The 25,328-nt window shown below is 39.4% G+C and overlaps 1 protein-coding gene across 8 annotated transcripts in view; it reads right to left on the bottom strand.

The window, feature by feature from the left end:
* The window catches only part of FTO (FTO, alpha-ketoglutarate dependent dioxygenase), a 432,416-nt gene that overhangs the window by 172,198 nt on the left and 234,890 nt on the right, over window positions 1–25,328 (bottom strand). Inside the window, exon 9 of one of the 8 annotated variants that reach the window (XM_025207546.1) lies at window positions 16,911–17,014. The exons of the other annotated variants lie outside the window; for them this stretch is intronic. Coding sequence (XP_025063331.1) covers window positions 16,951–17,014 — 64 coding nt within the window. The 3' untranslated portion in view covers window positions 16,911–16,950. Of the gene's footprint in view, window positions 1–16,910; window positions 17,015–25,328 lie in introns of those variants that run through there. 8 annotated transcript variants of the gene reach the window in all.

Below are 25,328 nucleotides of genomic sequence, written 5' to 3'. Positions count from 1 at the left end.
AGCGGGAGGGGTCCAACCCCTGTTTTGGGTGGAGTCCCCAGCCAGCTGCAAACCCTGGGTTGCAAATGCTGTGCTCCTCTGCATGCATGGGGGCAGTGCACATCCGCCCTGCCCCCACCCCCACACAGATCTGGGAGGGTACGGGTCCCCCCTGCCCCCCAGTAGTGCACGCTGCCACTGGGAACTGGTCCTGCCTGAGCCAGCAGCAGGCAGCAGCGGCGGGGGAGCTGGTTCATGCTTCTGCTGCAGCAGCCACTGCCTTCCACTAGGGGCAGGGGACTGTGGACCTGGGTCCCTGGCCCCATAGCCCTGGCAGCTGGGAGCCCCCTCCAGGAGGGCTGGGGGGTAAGGGCTGTGCGTGGGCGGCAAGGGACACAAGCAGGGCTGGGGGGGGTTGGGGGGGAGACACTGAGGGACACCAGCAGGGATGTGGGGGGGAACTGTCGGGGGGGCATTTAATTTTAACCATGGATTTTGAGTTTCTTATGACAGAATTTGCCATTTTTATCAGAGAATTTGTGATTTTTTTATCACAGAAAACCAGGATCCCAGTTGATAAGCCAAGGTCAATGTGTCTTAGTATAACCAAATACAAAGCTATCATTATACGAAACAGGAAAATAGGCCAGACCAACAGTATGGGGGATTGTATCCTGGGAAAGCCATGGCTCAGAAAAGGGAATACCAGTTACAGTGGACAAGTAACTCTGTATGCGAGCTTCCAATCAGAGTCCAAGGCAGAAAACACAGTAATCCATGGATTTATAAAAATGGAGTCAAGAAAGTGATTTAACTTCTTGAATAATACTGCATACACTTCTTGCATTTACAAGGATATTGAAAAAGTAGAGAGAGTGCAGAAGAGTCACAAAAGACTAGAGAACATGCTTTGCAGTAAAAGACTTAAAGAGCTCAATCTGTTTCAAAGATTGAAAAATGACTTGATTATAGTGTGTAAGTACCTCCATGATGCGGGGAGGGAATACTGGTTACTAAAAGGTTCTTTAATCTAGCATAACAAGAAACAATGGCTGAAAGCTGAAGCCAGACAAATTCAAATTGGAAATGAGGTACATTTTTTTAACAGTGAAGGTAATTAACTATTGAAACAAATTACCATGGAAAATGGTAGATTCTCTATCTCTCGAGGTCTTCAAATCAAGCCTAAATACCCTTGCAGAAGATGTGCTTAAACACAAATTACTGAGCTCAATACAGAGGTAACTGGTGAAATTTAATGACTTGTGATATACAGGGGGTCAGACCAGATGATCTAATGGTCCCTTCTGGCCTTAAACTGTATGAATCTATGAATCACAGAACAAAGAACAAAAAAAGGAGGTGGAAAATAAACTGCAAGTCATTTTTAATGTTTGTTCCTTCAAACAGAACTGAATTCCATTGTGTAATTCCAACCCTATTTTAATTTTACCATCAATGGCATGTAATTCTTTTGATGTGCTATTTAAACATGTATTAAATTTGCATTCAAAATATTTGTTTTAAATCAGCACTGGATACAACTACAAAGGCAAAATTTATCTTTATTACTAGCAGGGTACAGACTTAAAAATGGCATTCCTTTTAGATGAAGGAAATACATCATTCTACTCAAGGATTCAGTTAGCAAAATCCTTGACTCCACAGCTCTGAGCATACACCAAAATGCATTTTTGAAGAATGCACAAGATAAATGCTGTATTCATCCAGCATCCATAAATCAACTGGAAGAATTTAATACCTGTTGCAATTTTCTCCAATTTATTGTATGAAATAATAACATGAGAAGTAATTACAATAAAGAAAAAGTTCAGGTGCTACAGCATTAGTTTAACATCTAGGATCAAGTGTCATTGCAGATTAACAAATTTCATTCATTTTATCTCCAGTACTGGAGACACGCTGCTACTAGCTTTAATAGTCAGGAATGTCTGTTAGTTAAATGACTCTGTAAAGGCAGTCAAGTGAGGGCAGACAGCGACAGTTTAATTAGGCAGCTTGCTATAACTCTATCTGGGAGCTGTAGGCACTGGACTAGAAACAAGTGTAAAACTGCACTCAATATTGAGTAGCAACAAAAAAAAAAAAAAGAAAAAAAAAAAAGAAGATACTTTTGATGGCAGGATCTCTCATTTACTCTGGCGTCAGGTTGGCTACAGGTGAAGAGCAGCAATGTAACCACTGCAGCAGAAGAAAGGTGAGGTTAAGAGAGCAATCATTTATCTTGTATTGATTTCTGGACACTATGTCCTAGATACATTCCAAGATAGAATGACAGCTTTCTGCTTTGTGTCGGTAAGAGAAAAAAATGACTAGCACCAGCACCCATTGTTTTCCTATCATATTTCCTTTTAGAAACATGCCACACTTAGATTTTTTGAGACAGGGAAATCCAAACAAGTTTATCTCAGAAAAGGAGGGTTAGGGGGTGGTTAATCAGCCATTTGTCTTTGCTGCTGTGTAACTTGGAGTCAGGGGGTCAAAACTGAGCACAATTGGACCATTTGGTTTTATCTCAGGTAACCCCACATCTCTGGTAATTGAACCCATTCCATTCGGTCAGAGTTCCTGTCACTCATATTCGATGTCTGTCATTACGGAGAAATGCTTCATGACATATTACACTGACAGAACCACCGCTGCAAGACTAGAAAGATTCCCCCGGCACCAGAGGTAGAAGACAATGGAGGCTTCTTTCAGACCAGTGATGTTTAACATTTTATGTGCTGACATTGTGACTGTAATCACAATATAATGAAAGTCTAGTAAAAAGGAGATAAAAAAAATCCATACTTTATCTGCTTTGGGGACTAGCAGGCAATATCAGAAATAAAACAAACTGGCAGCTCCAAGGCTACTTGTAGAAAATCACTAAAGTCATTACAAAAAAGTTTTATACATATTACATGCACATATACACAAACACTTAAAAATGTGCCCAAGTAGGAGATTCATTTTATTTCTGGCAAGATGTGCTGGCATGTCTTTTTCATACATTTGTTAACTACAGTAATCTAATACTTTTCCTTTGTCTATTATTTCTCCACCTATAAACTACAACAAAAGAAGCCTGAAGAATTTGATTGCATTTGCTATATTCTTACTCTATTCTAAATGTAAAGGCTTACAGATTAGATTTCTAAAATCTGAGGTAAATGTGAAGTACTTCCCCTAGCTCAGAGTCCCTGATTCTGAGAACACTGGAATTAAGCTTCCCAATTTCCAGCTTTTTCTCTGGACAATTTATAGTAGATACCCTATTCTGTTTTTCCTCAGATATATCACTAGAGTTTGTTAGGAACTTCTCAGCTTCATCACTAACAGCTTGTTTTAATGGGATTTATTCTGCCAAGTCTTCCTTAGACTATGCTTTTTTTTTTTCCACTCATGCCTCAGTCCAGTTAACATTGATAATGATAGAAGTATTATTTCTTCTAATAGTACTTTTACCAGAGGACTCAGTTGCTTGAAAGCCTGGGAGACCTGGGATTTTGAATATGTTATTGTGATCACGGTAGACCTAGTAAATTTTATTTCCTCCAATAAAGAGCACAGGGTGAGGTATCCTTCAACACATCTGAATAATGCTTTAAAAGTCATTGATCAAAAAAATGATTATACCATACTTCAAATTCTATACAAATATAAAAACTTAAGACTAAAATGGTAAGTAGATTCCAAGGACAAAGTCATTAACTGCTTTTCTGAGCACCAAAACAAAAGAGAAAATCTTTAATCTACATATGCTATTAACTTTTTGTACTATTTTTGTAATGTCCAGTCCCTGCCAGAGACAGAGAGAGAGAGCGAGAGAGCAAGCAAGCAAGCATCTCATTCGCAGCCTGAGCTCAGTAAGTGACAAGAATTGGACAAGTTTTTACTTTCAGGCCCATGCAGTCACATTATGTCAAATTAAGTGGGATACCACAGGCCTACCTAAAAGCATAATATTCAAAACCCCTTAACTACTCCTATTTTTTCTACTACCTAAGGACTATGATTATACTACTAAAGGGGTTAAAAGCCATAGTGAGAGACTAAGGGAATGCTCAGGAAAGGTGAAGTGTATGGAAAGTGGTTCTGCATCCTGGGGCTTCACTAACACTTAAAAGATAAGCAGGCTCTTCAAGCAGACCTTTACAGTTTACCACACACTCATGTAAGGAGTTTTATTAAACCAGGGTTTGCTCACATATGGAATGTGCCATGTTAGTGCGCCTTTTAAAAACCACTGGAATCTGTACACCTGCACCCAAGAAAATATTTTTCCATTAGCATGATTTACTCCCAGCAGAAAAGTATAAATGGTAAAAAATCATCTTGATTAATATAATTAATGCTACAGTGCTCTGAGAACACACTACATTAAATGTATAAAATTGCTATGGATTTAGGAGTTGTTTTTGTGCCACTATTTCCAAGTTTGCAATTTTCAAGCACATGTTGTATTTTAACTTTGCAGGTTGTGAGTACACACTTGTTTTCAAACAGATTTAGAAATTGATATGCAGCAGTAAAACAGTTATGATATACAATAAGTAATATTTTATAAGGAATAGCATAATAATGCAGCTAACAAAAAATCTGACATTTATTTTTCAATGAAGCAGGATAATACACTACCCATTTCCTATCCCTAAAGACTGGATCCATGCTGTGCTTATATGTTAAAAATCTCCCTTCAAAATACGTTACATTTGCAATCTGAAATTCTATTCGTATGCTGAACCCACTATTTTCAACTAGCTATTCTGCCCCGTTTCTCTCCACTGAATTGTTCTATATTTCCAACAGGAGCAATATTCCAGACCTCAGACTACTATGGCAAAGAATCAAAATGAATGATATTCAGGACTAAAGCCTAGCAGGGGAAAATGTGTTGTAACAATTTTTCTGATGCTGAAATACCACATCACCAAATGTTCCTGTCAAAACATGGTTTAATTACCTTGGCACCCATGCCAGTTATAATCACCTGTCATTAGCAACAATGCTTGCATCTGTTTACGCGTCTGTCAGAAATGCCAGCCCAGCTGAAGTATAAGAATAAGACAACTTTTACTAGGACATGACCCCAGATGTGAAAAGGGTATCTTAAGGTTATCCATCCCCAAAGTGAAATGTGTAGACTCAAGCATCAGAAAGGTAACTGTGTACTATGAACAATTTTAACATATGTTTTACAGGAAGCAGAAATCTGTGTTAATATTTCCTTAGTTTATTACGCTTTGCTTTTTTTTTTTTTTTTTTTTTTACAAAAAATAAATTACAACAATAAATTTGATATTTCAAAACTTTATTTGTTTCAAGACTATTCTGGGTTTGTTTTGTTTTGTTTTTTAGGGGGGGTGACACATTTAGCTTTCTTTTACCCAGTATATTAGTACTGTAATTTGCTGGATCCTAGTCCATTAAATTCTAGTTATTGATTACCTGCTTTCCTTGAAGGCAACTAAAGAGTCCAGTTCTACTTCCTAATTGAAAACTGACTTCATAGAAGATAGCGTTTTTCATATTACAGTGGAGTGAGGATGCCAGATTTTTTTCCTAAAGAGTTCTGCATCTATTGACAATCATATTGTAGAAATCTAAGGTTTTGCCAGACACCAGGTAAGCAGAATGTTATAAGACCTATTCCTCCTATCACTGCTCAAGATCCAAATCTCATGTATGCTGCTAAAACATAGTATGTTAATGCCCATGTCCAAAAATGAATGTATTCCATGTATTTATTTCATGCCTCTGAATTTGGATTTCTCCCACAGAGGGAGAAAAGATACTTCATTACTTTGTTTATAGAAGTTTATCTTGGTATCAAGGTTTTGAATCTGGAAACAGAGAATTTTTTATAAGCAGCCAAAGGAGGTAAAATTGATAATGTGATATCTTTTATTGTACTAACAAGAGAGACGTAAATCACACCATAAGTTCATTTCATAAGTGCAATTCTTCAGCAGCAGCATTCTAAGATTCTTTTAAAGATACCTGGGCTCTATTTGAAGCAGCATGATTAGTTTGTATTCTGTGTGATATGTATTTTATTAGGTATTACTGTTTCCTTATCTATTTCAATACACAACTTATTGTGTTTCACATACCAGTACATCCTCCTTCTCACTCACCTATGGATGAAAAAGACTCTAAATGTGCCTTATTCTGCATCGTGTTTCTGTAGCTATGTATCATATAATTTTCCTGATATAGAAATTGCTCTGGGACAAGCACTGTGTGCATATGTGTGCCATATATGCTTGTCCCAGAGTTAATTCTGTATCACGTTGGAAGTGGCCAAAACACTTCAGCATATAATGCTCCCATGTTCCAATGGCAGTAGCATACTCCTAAAGCATTGATTAGTGAACAAATTTAGCTTTCAAAATTCTTATCTGAAAAATTATGAAAATTTCTTAAATTCTCTCTCAAATGCATTTTTCTTGACTTTTTATTGACAGATGCTACCTCGTCTATTAATATGTTCATTCATTGTATCAGTTTCTCATCTCATTATTTCAACTGTTTGTATGTGTATGTATACTACATAGTTGGTCCAATATAAAGTATCACCCTAAAAAACCTTTGCCGCTTGCATGAATGTGTGCATGCATATACATATTTCCTCTCTCATATATAAAATTAAGACCATCAATTTTGTTTTCACCACAAAACATCTGTGTAATTTTAGATGTCGTCTTCCCAACATGGCTTCTTTGAAAACCACTTATATATACACTATATACAATTTTATAGTACATAGCACCTACATTCAAGGATCTTAAAGTACTTTACAAAGGTGCAATGAATGTTTTAATTATTTATACGTGGAGAAATTTTAAGACACACAAATTAAAATAATAAAATTCTTCACCCTGCAGATCCTCAGGATGTTTTGTCTTCAGATTCTGAATTATGCTTTGGCACAATGGGAGGAAGCAGCATTTAATCTATTTTATAGAAGTGCGGGCATGGAGACATATATATATAAATGGGTGGGAGAGAAGAGAATGGGAGAGAGGAGAATTTATTCAAATTAACAAACATCTACAATATTTTTCTTAGTTTTACAAATAAGACCTTTGAAAACAAAATGTATTCACTCTGAGCTTAACTGATGGCATTGGAACATTAGGGCACTAAAAACTGAAGCATTTTTGTCAAAAGCATTCTGAAAGATGGAAACTAAATAAATACCACTAGAACATATACAGGTTACATTTGTAACCTAGAAAAGCAAATCTGAAACTCAATCCAAGTGGCATTGTATAGGGGGTGCACGCAGGTGCATGTTCACCCCGAGTGTGGCAGTGCACCCCCTAGAAATGGCGCCACTGACATTGTCAGCAGCGCCGGGGGGGCAGGGGGGGAGACAATGCTCACCACCCCTGCCGCTGACAGCGCTGGCAGCATCTGCGGGTGGTCAGTGATTGCCGCTGGCTGCCACTGCTGGTAGCGTCTGTGCGTGGTCACCGATCCCTCCCCCTCTGCCACCAACAGTGCCAGCGGCATCTGCAGCAGCTCCTCACTTACCACTCCTGCTGCCGGGGGCACACGTTATTCATGCTCAATCCTCTAAATGCAATCTAGCATTGTACTCACAGTAGTAGGACGTACAGCCAGCAGCTAAAGCTTTGAAGGGTCAAGCCCTTAATGTGCGTCTGCATTCTTGCTGATAATAGTCCTCCCAACATTTTCCTTCACCCCTTCCAACGCACGTGTATGGCAGAATAGCTGCCATTGGTAGGTTGCAGTTATTGCCCAGAGGATTAGGAATTACTCAAAGTATATATTAATTCGAGGCTGTAAAATTTCTTTGAAGCTAGCTTTTTAATTGATAAATTAAGATCTTACTGCATGAAGATTTCTACATCTTTATACTATTTATAGAAAACAAAAGTTTTCATATCTTATAGAAATGTGTGGCAACACTAATGCTACATCTTAAATGCATTTTCTACCCTTGTAATGCACCTGAAATGAAGCCAAGAGCTCTCTTTGCTTTACATTATAATGAAATCCAAACCGGTCTGAATGACTATAAATGGTTACTGTTTGTCTTGGCTCCTACCTGTATCAGATTCAGACTGAAGAATCTTAGTGAAGAAATTACATGGGATAAAATGGATATTTCTAAATTACAAGCCTGCAATTCCAGTGGCTCAGTATATCAGTTTTCTGTTTCATCTAAGCTTGCTGTAGAGAAAATTGTGGGATCTGACAACAAAAGATTGAAAACATTTACTTTCAAGAGCCAAATACTTCTTGCTTTGATTCTATCGGAGATAAAAAATCCAGATCAAGATCAGTTACATCTTGCTAATGAATGAAACAGCTGTAGGTTACCAAAAGTATGATGCCTGATTTTAGCCTCTATAAATTAATACAATTACATTCAAATCAGCTTCACACTAAACTGTAGTTGTTTAAACTGTAATATTAACATTTCAGCAGAAACAGGAAATCCAACTGAGATAACTGAGTCGACTTGTCTCTAGGGTTAGGGACAGAAATTACACACAAACTGATTTAAGTGATCAGAAACCAGTTTAAATCTGTAACACAACAGGGCTAAGTACAGACATTCAAAAAGCCCGGGGCTGAATCGATTCAATCTCTGCAGGGTAGTCTAAACTGCACAGATTGAACCAATGAGCAAGTGAACAGACATTCACTTTTGATTCTGGAATTGCAGCCACATGCCTGCAGTGGCCCTGGCCAGAAGCTTGGAGTGCGTTAGAGCACATTTTCCCATTCATCTGAAGCAGACAGCTCGGGCCAAGGCTAGCCTGCCCACCCTGAGACAGGGGGGAAGGAGGGGAAGGGGGAAGACAGTTTTCTGCAAAGCATCATGGGATGCTAGGGGATTGCAAGTTAACTTGAATCTGGAGGGGATCTGGGACAGAAGTTAAATAAACTGATTTAAGCTAAATCAGTTAAGTCTGATACTACATCCATCCATGGTCATCTTAAACTGGTTTCAGCCATTTTGAAAGCGGTGTATACGCACTGAACTTTTGTTCTGTTACAGATCTGAACCTGTTTCCCCCATCACAGGGTGGGTGGGCTAGCCTTGGCCAAAGCTGTCTGCTCTAGCGCTTCCCAGCTTCTGGCCTGGGCTACAGCAGACATGTGGCTGCATTTCCGGATTCAAAAGTGAATGTCTGTTCATTTGCTTATAGATTCAATCTATGCATTTTAGATTAACCTGCAAAGATTTAATTGGTTCAGCCTTGGGGTTTTTGATCATCTGTACTTAGCCATGGACTGACAAACCACTGTCCTTCACAAGCATTAATATTCACCCGCACTGTTATTTGCTGATACAAACATGGACTAACTACAAGTTCATGCAAAAGTGAGAAGGCTGAACACATGAGCTAACTGGCAACAGTATCTTCTCCATCATTCTGTGGGGTGGATACTCCCTCCTCCACATAAAAATAGGTGTGGGAAGTCAGAATTTTAACTCTACTCTTTTATGTGTATGTATACCCCTCTATGTGTAGGCTTAGCAGAATTTGATTTTTATTTTTAAATAATTTTTATGGATAATATTAATGTTTATTTTAAAGCATTTATTTGGATTTTTATCAATTTTAATTAAATTAATAACAAAGATCATCTGCCCCTGGGATGGAAAAAGAACAATGAAAAGGCCAAGAAAACACCAAAACTTGTGTCCTTTCTAATTGGAATCTCTCTCTCCATCTACCAATCTCACCAGGAGGTTGCTTCTTACAGTTGCTTTTTACAGTCTCTCCCCAGTTCTCTGCAGCTGAGTTATCCCACTGAAGCGTCAGGAATTCCCCACTACTTCCCACACCTTCCTTCACAGCCACTGCTTCCAGTCCAGCTCAAATACTCTTCCCCTCCTGCCCCTGGCCATCAGGTAGGAGTTTAAGTAACCTCCAACCCACTTCCTGGCACCTGAGAACAAGCAGCTAATCGCTTAATTGACAAGTCATTAGGCCACCTGCTGTTTTCCTCTTTAAAGAAACTGGCCCGGTATATGCCATTCCACAACTATGTTCTTCCCCTTTCTCTTTAATTAACAATGGAAATATTTTTCATCAGTCTGTGAGCATGATGTGAAATTGACATTTTTCATTGTTTACCAATAAAAATCGAATCCTGCCAAGCCTATCTACATGACACCAATACAGCTGAGTCATCACACAGGAGGAAGTAATCTGTGCCAGGTATAGGGTTCAAGTAAGAGTCTAGATATGATTCAAGTCACAGTATAATCTGCAAGTAAAATAAGACCTGTCCTCTTATCTTACTGTTTCCAACAAAGAGGTCTTGAGATGTGAAAATCATAAATCAGGTAGTTTGCTGGAGACTAAGGTCATCAGAGGCAGTGTGCCTCCCCCAACCCAGGCTCCTTGTCTCATGGAAACATATTTATAGTATCGGTGGTCATATGTAGACAAAACGAGGGGCGTGCGTGCACGACACTTTAAAGCGGGCTAAATGCTTTTGTACCAGTTTAATGGTGTTGGTGTTTGCATGCCTTGGCAGCGTACTATGCATTAATTCCAGCCGCTGTAGGAAATTCGGTGGCATAATGCACCTTAAATGACTTGGGGCACAGCAAATTAAAACTCCTCTGAGGAGTTTTAGTTTGCTGCCCCTACAGCTGCAGAGTGAAGCACTGGGCTCTGTGCAGCTCTGTGGCTCTGCAGGAAGCCCTGCAGGCAGCCTGGTAGCAGCCTAGGAAAGCAGGCTCCACCAAAGAGAAAAGCAGCAAGCTTGATCTTCCCCTCCCCCCCGGAGCCTGCCTGCCTGCCTGCCTGCCTGAGCTGCGGAGGGCCAGTGCTTCCCTCCGCAGCTGCAGTGTCCCCGAGGACTGCCTGAGCCGGGTGCCTGTGGGTGGGTGCCACCTGGGCAGGGGGACACCACTGCCACGGAGGGAAGCGCCAGCTTCCCCTGCAGCCTAGGAACTGCTCTGCCTGCTGGCAGCTCGCCCTCCCCTTCCCACTGCCAGAGAGGCAGGTAAGTGGGTGTGTGCACAACATAGGGGCTTAATCAGCCCTAAATTGAAGCAGTGATTTTAAAAACTGTCCACTTCAATTTAGGGTCCCCGTTTCATCTACACATACCCAGTGACCACTGCCATGCTCATTACTCCTCTATCAATGCCAGAGGACAACATTCAGAAATTAGAAGTTGTATTTATAGGGGAAGGACAAGTAAATATTAACAGAAAAGTTGGCAACCTCCAAATCCATATTACATCCTACTCTATTCCTCCTCATACAAGGGGCTCTCTACAAAGAATCTACAAGGGATTAGAGGGAGGAATACTTTAGTTGCATAAATTGGATTGTAAACACAATAGGGCGTGAACAATCCCCCCTTTTTTAAAGAGAGTTTACCACTCAAGAAACAACATTAACACTTACACCTGTATAACTGACTTGACTTACACAGAATAATTCCTCCTTCATACTATGTATCAAAAGAATCAGAACTAGGAAGTCTGACTGCTTAACAGTATCTAAATGAAACAATACTTTCTTGAGGTTCAGTTTAACCAAAGCTACAAGAATTACTACAGAAGAAAAGCTCCTAAAATTGCCAATTGTATAACCACTGTCTCATGATAATCTCTCCCCTAACTAAAAAAAGATATTTGTACTTGAAAAGGTTGGTTTATGTTATCAATTGATTGGAAACAGAGAGCCCTACTTTAGAAACCTAACAGAAACCCCTATTTCTTATTCTTTATATTTATCAAATTATACATAATCTGAGTTGTGATACAGACTGCTCCAGCTTCACCATTGTATTTGTAGAACTGCCAATCCAAACCTTTGAAATCATGAACAAGAATTCAAAACATTCATGAGACTAGAACAAATAATATATTTGCAGCCATTCCATTTTATAAGGCAGTTTTAAGCTTTACTTAGTAAAGAATCTTTTAAAAGAAGTGAAAGCTGAGAGTTGCAATTAATCACAGGACTCCAGAAGCTGGGGTTTTAGAGCCTAAATAAAATTGGAAATATTGTAAAACTCATGATAAAATTGTATCATTGTGCCTAACAGTGTTGATAGCCTTGACATTCTGTACAATTTGTGACCACAAGTTCAGCCCTGTCCTTATTAAACATGCCAAACTGTTACAAGCAATTTGCAGCCCTGGTTAGATAGTGACTGATACTAAATAATGATCATTAAAGACTCACGCATCCAAATACCAGTATGTCCCAGGCTGAATGTGGTTCCATTTACAAAAAATAGTACTTCATCCTTTTCTCTCCATCATTCAACAGCAACTAAATGTGGGGTGTTATATGAGGTAACGTTATATAAAGAACCCAATTTTCCAAACCTTGATTTAAAGTGATCCATAACTATGTAACGTTGAAGGGCACATCCTCCCATGAGATGCCTTCAACCTCAAAGAGAAAGCAACTTATATTACTTGTATATGCTCATTATAGTCACTTTTTTCACTGTCCTAGATTTGGAATAATGATCCCCGATAACTGTGTCCTCAGGAAGGAAATTCTTGGATATTATAAAACAAGACTTTAATTTGAGGAACCTGGACATTTTTACATTTCTACCAGCTCAGTATAATCTAAAGTCGCTTATTTCTCATGACTCTGAAAGGAAAATTTTAAAAAATGATTTCATTACGTTGTAATCAAGTAATGAACCCCAGAGCTGCAGCACTCAAAATCGGATACGTTTTGTATTAGTAAGATAGATGACTTTTGAAAGCGGAGTTAACATATCAACAGCAAACGTATTACTCTGGTATAGTATGGGCCGTAAAGGTTTGCATTTGCATCATTAGCTTCACGATAATAAATGAGACACTGCATGTGATATATAATATGATACAGACAACACAGATGTATATTCCTGAAGGGAGTGAATAGGTGCTCTGCACCCGAGTCTGCAAACATTTAATAAGCCCTCAACAGTGATATTGGGATGTTCATAACAACTATTGCTGAAAACCATTATCTTTGGATAATTAACTTTGTCAGGACACTGAGGTCCTAACACGAGGTCCTCATAATTCCCCAGTAAAAGAAGGACAGTATAACATTATTATAATATATTACTAATATTTAACAAGAAGACCATACCATTTGTGTTTTATTAATGGAGGTCATACATTATAGTTGGGTTTAAATTATTATCGGTTTCTCTGCATGCAGGTTATACAGTGCTTAACAAAACCCAGCTCTTTAATACAAAACAAAGTGACAAGTCAAAAATCAAGCACAGTATGGAAAAAGAACACATTTTCATTAGTTAGTAAATTATTCAAGTACTTGCATCTTTTTTTATTATTAACACATTTGTCTGGCAACTGCTATTTGAAAAGCCGAGATTTAAATGTATAGGAAGGAGGGAAAAGTAATATCAAAACAAAACTTTATTTTTCGCACCACCAAAAATAATTCAAGCTGACACATTTTGAAGTTTGACAGCCCTCATACTTCTTTTCAAGCATTTTGTCCATTTTTAGAACCAGCCAATAATATATATATTTTAATCACTCAATAAAAAGGCTTTTTGACACATGAAGACAAAAGCTTCAGGACATTTATTAAGAAGACTTCCTACTGTGTTGGGCTTTGTTTTATCTCATAATTAAAATCACACCTGAGCTGGACCATCTGTGAGAGTGTATTAAGTTTCTTATAAAACATGAAAATCCTTTCTTTTTTTATACAAATGCCAATAAATCTTGTACATCCTTTTAATGTAAAACAGAAAATAATATGCTTAAATAAAAGCAAGGCTTTGATTTTAAAAAGTGAGTAGAAACATATTTAAAGGTAAGTTTAGTTTCATGATTCATAACACCTCATAGCTCTTAAGTGTATTTAAAAACACAATTTGTAATTACAAAAAAAAAAAGAGGGGGGAAAAATAACCTCTTTTTTCTTAATGCTCTGATAGTTTGTGGTTTTCTCACTGTTTTCACTTTTTATGAAATAAAGAGCAAAAAAAAGAACTAAATTGAGGGGAAGAGGCAGAATTTCTGCATTGGTAATCTTCATTTTAATAGGAGTTGAGGGGGCTTTGCAAGCATTGGTCAGTAATGTTCTCTAGATCAACCACTCTATGCAGCCCCTATGTTATGGTTACAAAAATACTTTAAGTTGTGGTCATTAAATTGTTTGAAAGAAAAGTTTTGTGTTTCATAAGTGCAACGGTAACATGAACTCCAAACAGAGACAGAACAGGATTTTATAGAAATACTTAATGAGAATGTTATAGAAATAAAAATCACTAAATACAGTTGTGAACCAAAAAGCACACACATGTCTTCACAGCAAAGTACTTCAATTTTTGACAAACCACATGCTTAAAGTTAGATACATGCTAGAAGTGTTTTGATGAACCTAGTCCTTAACCACATGTGTAAATCAAAGATCATAATGAATCCAACTGATTTATTACAATGTATTTGTATATTATAATTGATTATATTTATATGCTTAAAGTTACTCATGTGCTTAAGTGGTTTGCTGGACTGAGGACTAGGCATATACTGAAGTTTTGGTTTGTTGATCATGTAGAAGAATTATACAAATAAAACTGGAGGACATGTAGGTTTTTGGAACAATCCTAACCAAAGAACGTTTTAAACTTCCTCCTTAAGGCCAGATATAAAATTGCTCTGTTACAGGAGATCCATTTATTACAAGCTGACCATAAGCCAGTGACTGAACAGAGGTTAGGAATGACAAATGTATTTCTTATTCTAGTGCAGTAAAAGAAAGGTGTGGCAGCACCAATACAAAATAATTTTAAAAAATTGAATGAGAGTGACAAGAATAACTATGCCCCCAACTCAGTATGCATAAACTTCTGTATTCATGACTTTCTGTAGGCCTCTACACTTAGTATTTCAAAAACATCGTCCTTAACATGAAGTGCCTGATAACTTGTAGTTTGCAAAGTGTATCTTTTAAGAAAAGGAACTCTAACAATAAAAGAAAAGTATATTCCCAGATGAGCCTTTGACTTAATAATGAAACTTTTTGGAAATTCATTTTCTTCCTGGGCTGTTGACTCAAAAGAATACAACGGTCCCTTTAGTGCAGTTTGGACCTATTATGTCAATCCAGCTGCATTAAAAAAAAAAGCCAGTAAAAGTTTTAGTGAAAAAAAATTACTATTCACATGTGACAACTGACTTCTTCAGGATCCATTTTTTATGGTCTCTATTGTTTTTAAAGCTATTTTATATATTTCCCCAAATGATCGAAATCATATAATTCATTTGCTTTCCAACTTCTGTCTTTTTCAGTGAAACTGGCCTTGAGCCAGGAAGCAAAAAGTATGTTATCTTAGGAAGGTTTCCTTTTTCAGTTGCATACACCAAATATATAAACAGAAATATTTCTATGCTGACATTTTTATGTACCAAGTTACAGTCAGAAAAGATCTTTTACAACTACATTTATCCTACCTGAAAAAGTATTACAATAGAAGCCTGAGAAACTGGCATAAGAGAGTTTGAAGGACCAATACTGAGATCTGTGACCTGATTCTGTTCTTAATTACATTAGATCATGGGTTCCCAAACTGTGGTACACATACCCCTGGGTGTACATAAGACATCTCTGGGGGGGGTTACATGAAAGAAATTATGTAATGGCAGATTTAATTTTCATTATAATAACAATTGGCATTTAAGGGGTTAAAATATAAAATGTATGCTGGTATATTTTTATATTTTAAATATAAAATGTATGCTGTATAAAATGTACACAGGCAGCTGGTAAATCTGGAAGGGGGTATGCAATAAGAAAAGGTTTGGGAACTTCTGCATTGAAATCACAGAGTAATCAGAGTAACTACTGAAATCACATTCCCAAGTGACAGAAAAATAACTCAATGATATATTAACATCTTCTTCATAAAAGGATATATACCTGCCCCTTATGTTTTCAATGGTCTGATCAATCCTTCAAAAACCAGTTCTAGGTATTAGCATTCTCAAATTATTGCCCTAGCCCCAATCTTCTCTACATAGGCAAACTCATAAAAAATTTAGTAACCACCATACACAAATAACTGCTAATCTATGCAGACATAGATCCTGGGCCCTTCACAGCCTAAATGCAGACACAGCCACAACACAGGGACTGCTTTGGCGACACTGATGGATAATCTTTATATGGTCATAGGCAGACGTCAAACTTCAGTGGGTCACAAGGTGTTACATATAGAAAGCTTGACATGGTGGAGCAAGATAGCACTGAATGGTTTATGCCAAGAAGAAAATTGCTCTCTCTCTCTCTCTCTCTCTCTCTCCCTCCTGCCTGTCCCCTGGGAGCAAGGAGAGGAGGAAACAGGGAAGGAATATATCTCTGAGGCACAATGCCTCTGGGGCTACTCCTGAGGTGGTGCGGTTTACATACCACACCTTGCCCAAGGCTCTGCCTAAAGGCATAATCTAGCTCAGAATAACTAAAATACGTAGATAGGATTCAGTATTCTGGTTTATTAAGATGGTTAAAATTTAGGAGTCTATTCTCCCCTCAAGAGATTGACATGCATGTGTGTCCCACATTCTGGGAAGAGAATGGGCCTCTAAATGCATCATAGATGCCTTTCCTGGAATTTCCAGAGGGAAAAAAAGAAAGCAGTACTAAATCAAAACTTCCACAGGTCACTAATCTCTATGCTGATATCTCTTCTCTATAACCCAAATGACTATCCTCAGGTCTCATTTACCAAATCTTCATTATTTTGAGAAATCTGATATAGCATGTTATGAAAGATAAAAAAAAATATTTAAACTGAATAACAAATAAGTTATTTGTGATACATTACCCTTGGCATTTTTTGCAACTGGTTTATTCATTTGCCCCTTAATTCAGTTTACAATGTGATTATTCAAAATGGGTCTGTGTGCATCTGCAGCACTATAGTGGCTATACATGGAATTACAGAGGCTCCGGTTTTCGGTGATCATTCTTCTGCTCTCCCAGCTATAACTGAGGTGTGGAGAGAGTGGCTAGAGATGGGATTGTTTCTGGAAGGTATAACAGCGAAGAAAAACTGCATCATGAGGAAACCTGACTTGCAGCTAATTACGACACAAAAACGCAGAAGGCACCCCAAAGCTTCTAAGGTTTTAAAACCCAACTTATTTTCAGAATTTTAAAAAGAAGCCATACGTAATGTAAGGCATTACAGTAATTTACAAAGGAATAAGAAAAACACAAATCTGCTGCCTAAAAGTCTTGTCTACATCTGATCATTTGGTCTTTAATTTTCTTTTAAGAAAGCTTCAAGGTCTTGAACACTAACTTTGCAATTTCAGCAAAAAAAATGTAAATTTCCCCTGTCATATACATATTTGGTACTCATAATCCCAATATAAAACCATGCTAATTTCATGTGAAACTAATACAATTTGCTTCACTGTACAATATAGCAATGATATCTCACCTCATCAACATGTATATGCGAAATAAAAGTAAGCTGATGTGCTCCTCCAAAATAATCCATTCCTACAATTAAACTAACAATCATTTTACAAACCAGTGAGCTGCTGCGTGTCTAAGATGCTAATCATCTCTCCTCTACCTCCAGAGCTCCAATGTAACACTGAGTTATTTATAGAGTTATCTATCTTGCACTTTGCAGATGATGCCTAACATCATGACAACAGTGAAGAGAAAAGGTCTCCGTACCTGCCTACCTAAAACAAGTTTCTGTAAAGTAATGAATAGAGACAGCTTGGGGACCATCCACCTGCACTGCCTGCCTTTTACTGCCTGCAAAGTGAAACCACAAGGGACTGGCAGAAGGTACTTGTCTGACAGGGCCAGGACAGCCTTTCTCCTCAGTGACAGCCTGAGCCTAGCCTCTTAAACCTGACCCACCATAATTCCTTCACAATGCAGCAGTGAGGCAGCTGACAGTAGCAGCTGCACCTCCTAAGCGAGATGGATGGAATTTTCATAACTAGTTCCCCAAGTTACATTTTACCTTCAAGATAATTTATGAGCTGCTGTGGAGCCTTGAAGAGACAATATGCTTGCCATAAAATTAACTGTAACAGTCTTGTAGGTTATAATTAACACTAGGAGGGTAGCACCAACTGGATGAAACACATGGCATAATTGATGGTGAAACTGGAAATTAAGGAAGCTAACAATATCATTACTGTGCACATCACTTTAGTGAAACCTATGCTTTCTGGGGGTTAATTACAATCCCCTTCTAATGTACACATTCTGATGGGGAGTGGGTGAATGTCACAGCTAGGAAGAGGTGGGTTTGCTGGCAAGGCCACCTTGCACCTGGGCTGATGTGTATATTGTTTTTTTGCCTGGAAGAGATATACATGTCAAAGCAGCAGCAGCACCTGAACACCTGGTAGCAGGAACACTGAAGCTAAGAGATAGATTATTGCTCAAGCCTCATAGAATTTTTCATTCTCTCTGTAACCCATATCTTTTTTACTAAAGGAAAAAAATCCTCTATAAGATACCACTTAATGGCATGCATTATGGTACACAACGATTTGAATGAATAAGAACATTTTAACTATACTTCATATTTCCACAATTTAGCAGTGAACATTTTCCACTAACATACTGTTCTCTAGGTTTTTTACATTAGTCGTTGGATACACTACAGAGGGATCTTTTTAGCGTCTTGTCTGTCTGAACAGAAGTAGAGGTGTTAGTGAGCTAGTAAATCAGAAATAATTTTATAAACTTCTGCCATCTTTGGAAAGAATAACATGCCATTCTTCTACCAATACCTAACGCTCCATTCTCTAACACGGTTTAAAGAACCATTAGTGTAAGATATTTATTTGAATCTCTCTCAAATTATGCCAGTGTACCTACTTTTTTTTGTCCCTAGACAAGATACTGGAGAACACAGAGATAAATGATACAATAGTGTCACCTACAGGCAAGCAAACAGTTAATGTCTCTCTTGACCATTCCACTACTCCCCAAAAACTGACCACCGAATTTAGGCTTTATATACAACCTAGTAAAAACATAGAATGGGAAATGCCTAAAATGAACTAGGAATACCCTAATACAAAATAAAATTACAACTCTCCATGTGTGGTAAATTGTATCCCAAGCTAAATACACTGTGCAACTAGTGATTAATCCATTAAGGAGTGGATAAATTACTAACTTTTCATATCCAGGACATCCCCTCAAATCTTGACCAGGATGGTCAAAAATCACTCTCATTAAAAGGATTTGCAGACTCTTGAAAAAAATGTTTGACCTTCTAGAATACATAAATAAGTTCTCTGTACAGAGACATAATCCCCCTCGCTTGCCCTAAAACAACTTCTAATCTTGTTTCAAATGCTGGCCAGGGGTCAATACAGCAGAGAATAAAATACCTCTCTTTAATAAATTATAAGATTGGTTATGGTAGCATAAATTTAAATAAAGGCAAATGATAAGTAAAAAATAAGGAATGTTTGTGTGTGCACATGTACACACACTATATACAGTGCGTGTACCAGGGTTAGGCAACCCCTGGCACAGGTGCCAAAGCATGGCATGTGAAGGCATTCTGTTTGGCACATGTGCCTTGGGGCAGATGGGGGGAAGGACCAGGTCTGTGCTGCCATAACAAGCGTTGGGCCCCTTGTGGCTCCCTTGCCATCCACCCTTGGTATGCCAACATCTTACAAGTTCAGGATGTGGGTGTTTTTGACACTCTACTCAAAATTGCTCCAGACCCCTGATGTGTACTATATAGACGCATACTATATATTACACATAGTATTTAGATCATTCTCTTTTGTTTACTTTCCAAAGATATTTTAGTGACTTAACCAGGCCCATGGAAATATTTACAAAAACAACAAATTTTAGCCAAATAGTGGAGAATTCTGAAAGAAAAATTCTGAATAATGCATTTTTACACAGGGAATCTGTTCTAAGTTGTTAATCACATCCAATCAGTGAACAGATACCCCATCACCACAGGTACCTATGTCCAACCAAAATTAATCAATGTGGTTCAACTCTAGATACCTTGCTTGCCTCGCTATTTTCACAAATAATTTATAAACCATTTATAAATTGCTTCTCTTTTCATTATAACCTTATCCCCTAAAAGCACTGCACTGATTTTTGGTCATTTGGAATTCCCTATCATAAGAAAATTTACCTAAGACCAGTCAGTACACCTGTACCTTATACAAGGATGCTGCCTGGAGAATTCCCTCAATACATATAATTTAACCAAATATCTTAAGCAGAGTAGGAAACCTTCCTTTATGACCTCTTTTTAGAGATTTAGACATGATAGCTCTTCATGTTGATCACTGAAATTTTTTAGTAGAAGTCGCATGCTAATTTTGCTAGTGTAAACTATATTCCAAATTGCAGGGGGGGGGAGGGGGAGGGGAGGGGGAGACAGAATCATAATACATATAATTTAACCAAATATCTTAAGCAGAGTAGGAAACCTTCCTTTATGACCTCTTTTTAGAGATTTAGACATGATAGCTCTTCATGTTGATCACTGAAATTTTTTAGTAGAAGTCGCATGCTAATTTTGCTAGTGTAAACTATATTCCAAATTGCAGGGGGGGGGAGGGGGAGGGGAGGGTGAGACAGAATCAGACTGTGGTAAAATAAATTTTACAAATAAATATAGGTAACCCTAAGCTAGGCAAAGCAATTTCTGGGTGGTAACAGGAAATAAGCCAATATTACATTCCTAAAGAATGTCTTTCCCCCTTTGTCCTGGTGACATACCTAAGACCTAGCCTGTGGTCTTCAGGTAGATGTCACCACCTTTCCTGTTCACTGATGGCAATGAAGTCCAGCAATTTGTAACATGGCTTCCATCAACGTGTATGAGAAATTTTCATTTATTTATATATGTGGATTTTTAAATACACATAATAGCTTCTCATGGACTGTCTATAGAACACAACAGTGCTTAGGCTGTATTGCATCACAACCCTGTTCTACAGCAGAGGCAGACAACCTACAGGATGCATGCCACAAGTGGCATGGGCAGCCTGTGTATGGCACACAGCATACCATGGGCGGAACAAGACCTAAAATAGGGAGGGAACAGGGAACACAGCAACAGATTAGACAGGGAGCAGAAAGCAGTACAACAGATCAGACAGGAAACACAGGGCAAGGAGCAGAAAGCAGAGGAACAGATCAGGCAGGGAAGAAAGATCGGAATGACACTCAGGAAGGATGTGGGGATTACCTTGTGGCACACCTGCCAAAAAGACTGGTCCCCATTGGCCTAGAGGAAGCATTGCTATTATTGATAGCATATTGTTCAGTTTCTACATCCATTAATTTCAGGCCTTTCTGAAAATACTGGCAAGAATACCAACTAATGTCAAATGAAACAGTTGCTTTGTATGATGTGTACACATTTCTACTAGAATTGGAAAACCAGTGCATTTTATATAGGCCATCAAACAGCCATCTAATGGGAATCATTTTTTGGCAACACCAAGCTGAACCATATCTGACCCAATGACCTGGAGATGAAAAGCTTTGTGTTTTATTACTAGCCCCTGAAGCCTTCATGTCCTACATATGTGAAAAAAATGTACTAGCACACAAGGCTGGCAGCATCTAAGGCTCAAGTCATGAAGTTACAGAGGTATTTGTTCACTTGCATCTCATGTAATGAAGTGCAGAATACATTTTAGACAATTGCATTCAAGTTTTCCTAATCATGCAACAGTTTTTCCATAGTAACAAAATATGTTGATTTTATAATGCAGATACTCAAAGCTTAATTAACTATATCCCACATAAAGCTTAATTAAATAATGACAATAGCAGCAGTAATAACATTAACAATAAAGCCCCCTTTGGAGAAGGCATCTGTTCTTGGAGACAAAAGGTAATTCTATCTCTAGACACATTTAATCTTAAACTTCTATTTTTAGACAAAGTTTCAATTTGTACTAAGTTTGTGAGCAGGTTTTATGAAGATATCAGGTTCTGAGGCATAAAAGATATTCTGCTAAGGGCAGAGGAAAATGCAAAATTGATAGTGCAGAAGAAAGAAACTTCAATGGGTGCATTAATAATAAACCTATGCTATTCTTTCTTTCACTGGGTCAGTCATTCCTTATCCCTAGTTCACAACACCAGTTCTTTAGCTGAAATAAGTAGCTACAAAACAGTGTGCAACAGTCATATTTCCTTTCCTGCTTTTTTTCTCCTCTTCTGCCTCTGGCAGACACCATTGTCTGTAGCAGGAACGATGACAGCTGATGCTAATGCTACTTTGTGGTTCAGCTGTCTGATGATGTAGCTAACACTTTGCCTCCACAGATTATAAATTTGTCACTTCAGTGATATACTCAAATAGCCACAATCCAGCAGATTGGAAGCCCAATAACTTCAGTTCCCTGCATTCAGATCTTCCAATGATAGTGCATAAATCAGTACCAAACCACTGGAAAACAAACAAACAAACCCTATTTTTCTAGTACTGCAATCATGAAAGCTTTTATAAACAACTAAACTGTCACTACTGCTGACTTTAAAACTATGCCCAGGTAAGGTGAATTCTAGGCCTGTGTGAAGCGGCAAGTATTCAATTCAGATTTGGCTGATTTAGAGGGACAGTGATTCGAATCGGTGATTCAAGTCGCTGTTCTGATTCAATTCGATTCGATTCGACTGAATCAGATTCGAAGATTCAGCGATTCGGCCATAGACTATAATGGGGCTTCACTAAAATGCCTAAAACTGTCATTTTTTTTTTTGCAGATTTGGATGAAAACAGCAGGGATTTCATAGACATTAGGGCTGGAAGGGACCTCGGAAGATCATCGAGTCCAGCCCCCTGCCCAAAGGGCAGGAAGTCAGCTGGGTTCATAGGATCCCAGCAAGATGAGCATCCAGTTTGATCTTGAAGGTGTTCAATGAAGGGATGGCAGACCCTTCTGAGGGCATGAAGCCTGCCAAGTTTCAAGGAGATAAGTGCAGGGGTTTCTGTGAAAGTGCCCCTCAAACTGTTGAAAGCAAAACTTGTATCACTTGTGTGTGCTAAGGGGTTTGGTTGTAGCCATGTTGGTCTAAGGACATAGGCAAATAAGGTTCTTTGGGTCAATCTGATATCTTTTATTAGACCAACAGAATAGTTGGAGAAATATATCTTAGCAAGCCTTCAGATTTAAAAACCTTCGTCAGGCTGAGGAAGCATCTGCAGTCGGTGTGTGTGTGTAATCTTCCTGGATGGAATGCATGGTAAAGAAGCCAGAGGCTGGCATGCAATGTAGGCAAGAAAGCCAGTCAATGAAAATGTAAATTGAGGCATCAGGGGGTGAGGCAGGCTGGGAGGGGCAGGGAATGTTGTAGGTAAAAGTGGAGAGGTACCTGTGGAGTCAGATGCCTGGCAGGTTATAATGTGTCATAAATCCAATGTCTATATTGAGTTCATGACTTTTTGTATCTAGGAGGTTGATGAAATAACGTTCATCGGCTCGTCTTTGAAAAGTGTTTTGTAAATTCAAACAATCACCGAACCTCGCTAACCTCATCACCAGAAGCAAACTTCCTACAGCCCAACACACCGAATGAATCCAGACCATGCCATGACAAAAATGCAAACCACCGAATGAATCCAGACCATGCCATGACAAGAATGCAAAACCTGCCGACATATCTCCACCACCCCCACTATTACTACACCCCACAACAGAGCCATCACCATTCCTGGATCTTACAGCTGCACCTCCAGAAATGTTATATATCTCATCCAGTGCACCAAATGCCCTGTTGGAAAATATGTAGGCGGTACCAAGCAACAACTGTGCACCAGAATGAATGCATACTGAAAATCTATTAAAGACAAGAAAACCCAATTACTAGTGGGGGCACATTTCTCACAAGAAAACCACTCTCTCTCCAGTCTCTCAGTCCTGATCCTCAGAGGGAATTTACAAACCACTTTTCACAGACAAGCCTATGAACTGGCATTTCCTGGGGCTGCCATGTCATCGGCAGTCCCACCAGGCCTCCCTATCCTGGCAGGGTGCAGCTGTAGGTCATGCCTAGGACCTGGAGTCTCCTCCTTCCCCATAGCCTGAACCAATACCTCCAAGTTCTTCCTCACATGGGAGCTCAGCAGGGAGATGTTCTTCCCCTGCTGGCTGGCAAAAAAATTAACTGCCACCTCCAGCTCTGAGAGCCGGGCATTGAAGGATTCTGAAAGCAAATAAAAAAAACAAATAAAAAAAGCATATAGGTATGGAGTGAAAAGGGTGGCACTCACTCCATATGCAGGTGGAGCTTGAGGAACCCCAGCAGCAGGAGGTTCACCTTCAGAAACACAAACTGCTTCACCAAACCAGGATCCAAGGAGATGCGGTGTCACAACATCCCCAGCAATGCTGAACACCCTCTCACTTGGAACACTGGTCAGTGGACATGACAGGTGCTCCTGGGCAACTGTGGCCAGATCCTGCCACACCTGGCTGTGGGTTGCCCAATAGGCCAAGGGGGTCTGTGGCAGGGCACTGTGTGTGCCTGGCAATTTAAGGGCCTGGAGCTGGCAGGTGCCTGATGAGGGCAGCCATTTTGGATCTTGGGCTGCCCATATAAACAGGGCAGTTCTGTTGCTGGAGGCAGGCAACAACATTGCCTGACTGCAGAGTTGCTGATATCATCTGGAGTTAAGGGAGGAGCTGTAGAGGATGGTAAGGAGGCTCCTCGTCCTGAGCATGACCTAAAACCGCACCCTGCTGGGAGTGGGTGGCCTGGTGGGGCTCTCAGTGGTGCGGGAGCCCCCAGGAAATGCCAGGCCAGTTATCACCCCAGTGCCTTAACCCCTAACCCCCCATGACCGGGTGGGTTACTCCCTGTTTGGAGGGCATGGAGGGTGGACCCTCAGAGAGAGAGAAAAGGGCCATAGACTCAGGCCTGTCTGAACTTCCCCTTACTGGTCCATGCTGGGGCCAGGACCAGAAGGGTTGAAGGGCCAGGGGTCCACCGTGAGGAACGCCCAAGAGCTGAGGGCCTGGGGTTCTGACTGGCCTGGAGGTGGGCCACGGCTAGAGGAGCCAAAGGTCCCGGGGGGGAACCACACCCAGAAGGGGAAGCAGTTCAGGGAGCTATGCTGCCTAGTATGAAGGCGGAGGAGACCGCCTGAGGGGAGGAATCCAGGCGGGGTTCAATTAGGAAGATTCTGGGGCCCAGTCTGGGGGCCGGGGATGAGGATAACATCAAGATGCCATCTGTGAGGTTTGGGCTGTGGTGTAGGGGAGGAATGGAGCCGCAGATACCACCTCCTGGTATCGGGGCAGGAAATGGGCAGCCTCCCACTTAATTACATCAATGGATCAACTGCCAACA

The sequence above is a fragment of the Alligator sinensis genome, unplaced genomic scaffold, assembly GCF_000455745.1.
Source record: "Alligator sinensis unplaced genomic scaffold, ASM45574v1 scaffold173_5, whole genome shotgun sequence".
NCBI classification, from domain to species: domain Eukaryota; kingdom Metazoa; phylum Chordata; order Crocodylia; family Alligatoridae; genus Alligator; species Alligator sinensis.
The sequence above is the reverse complement of the archived record's forward strand: the minus strand, read 5'-3'. Positions and strand labels throughout refer to the sequence as shown.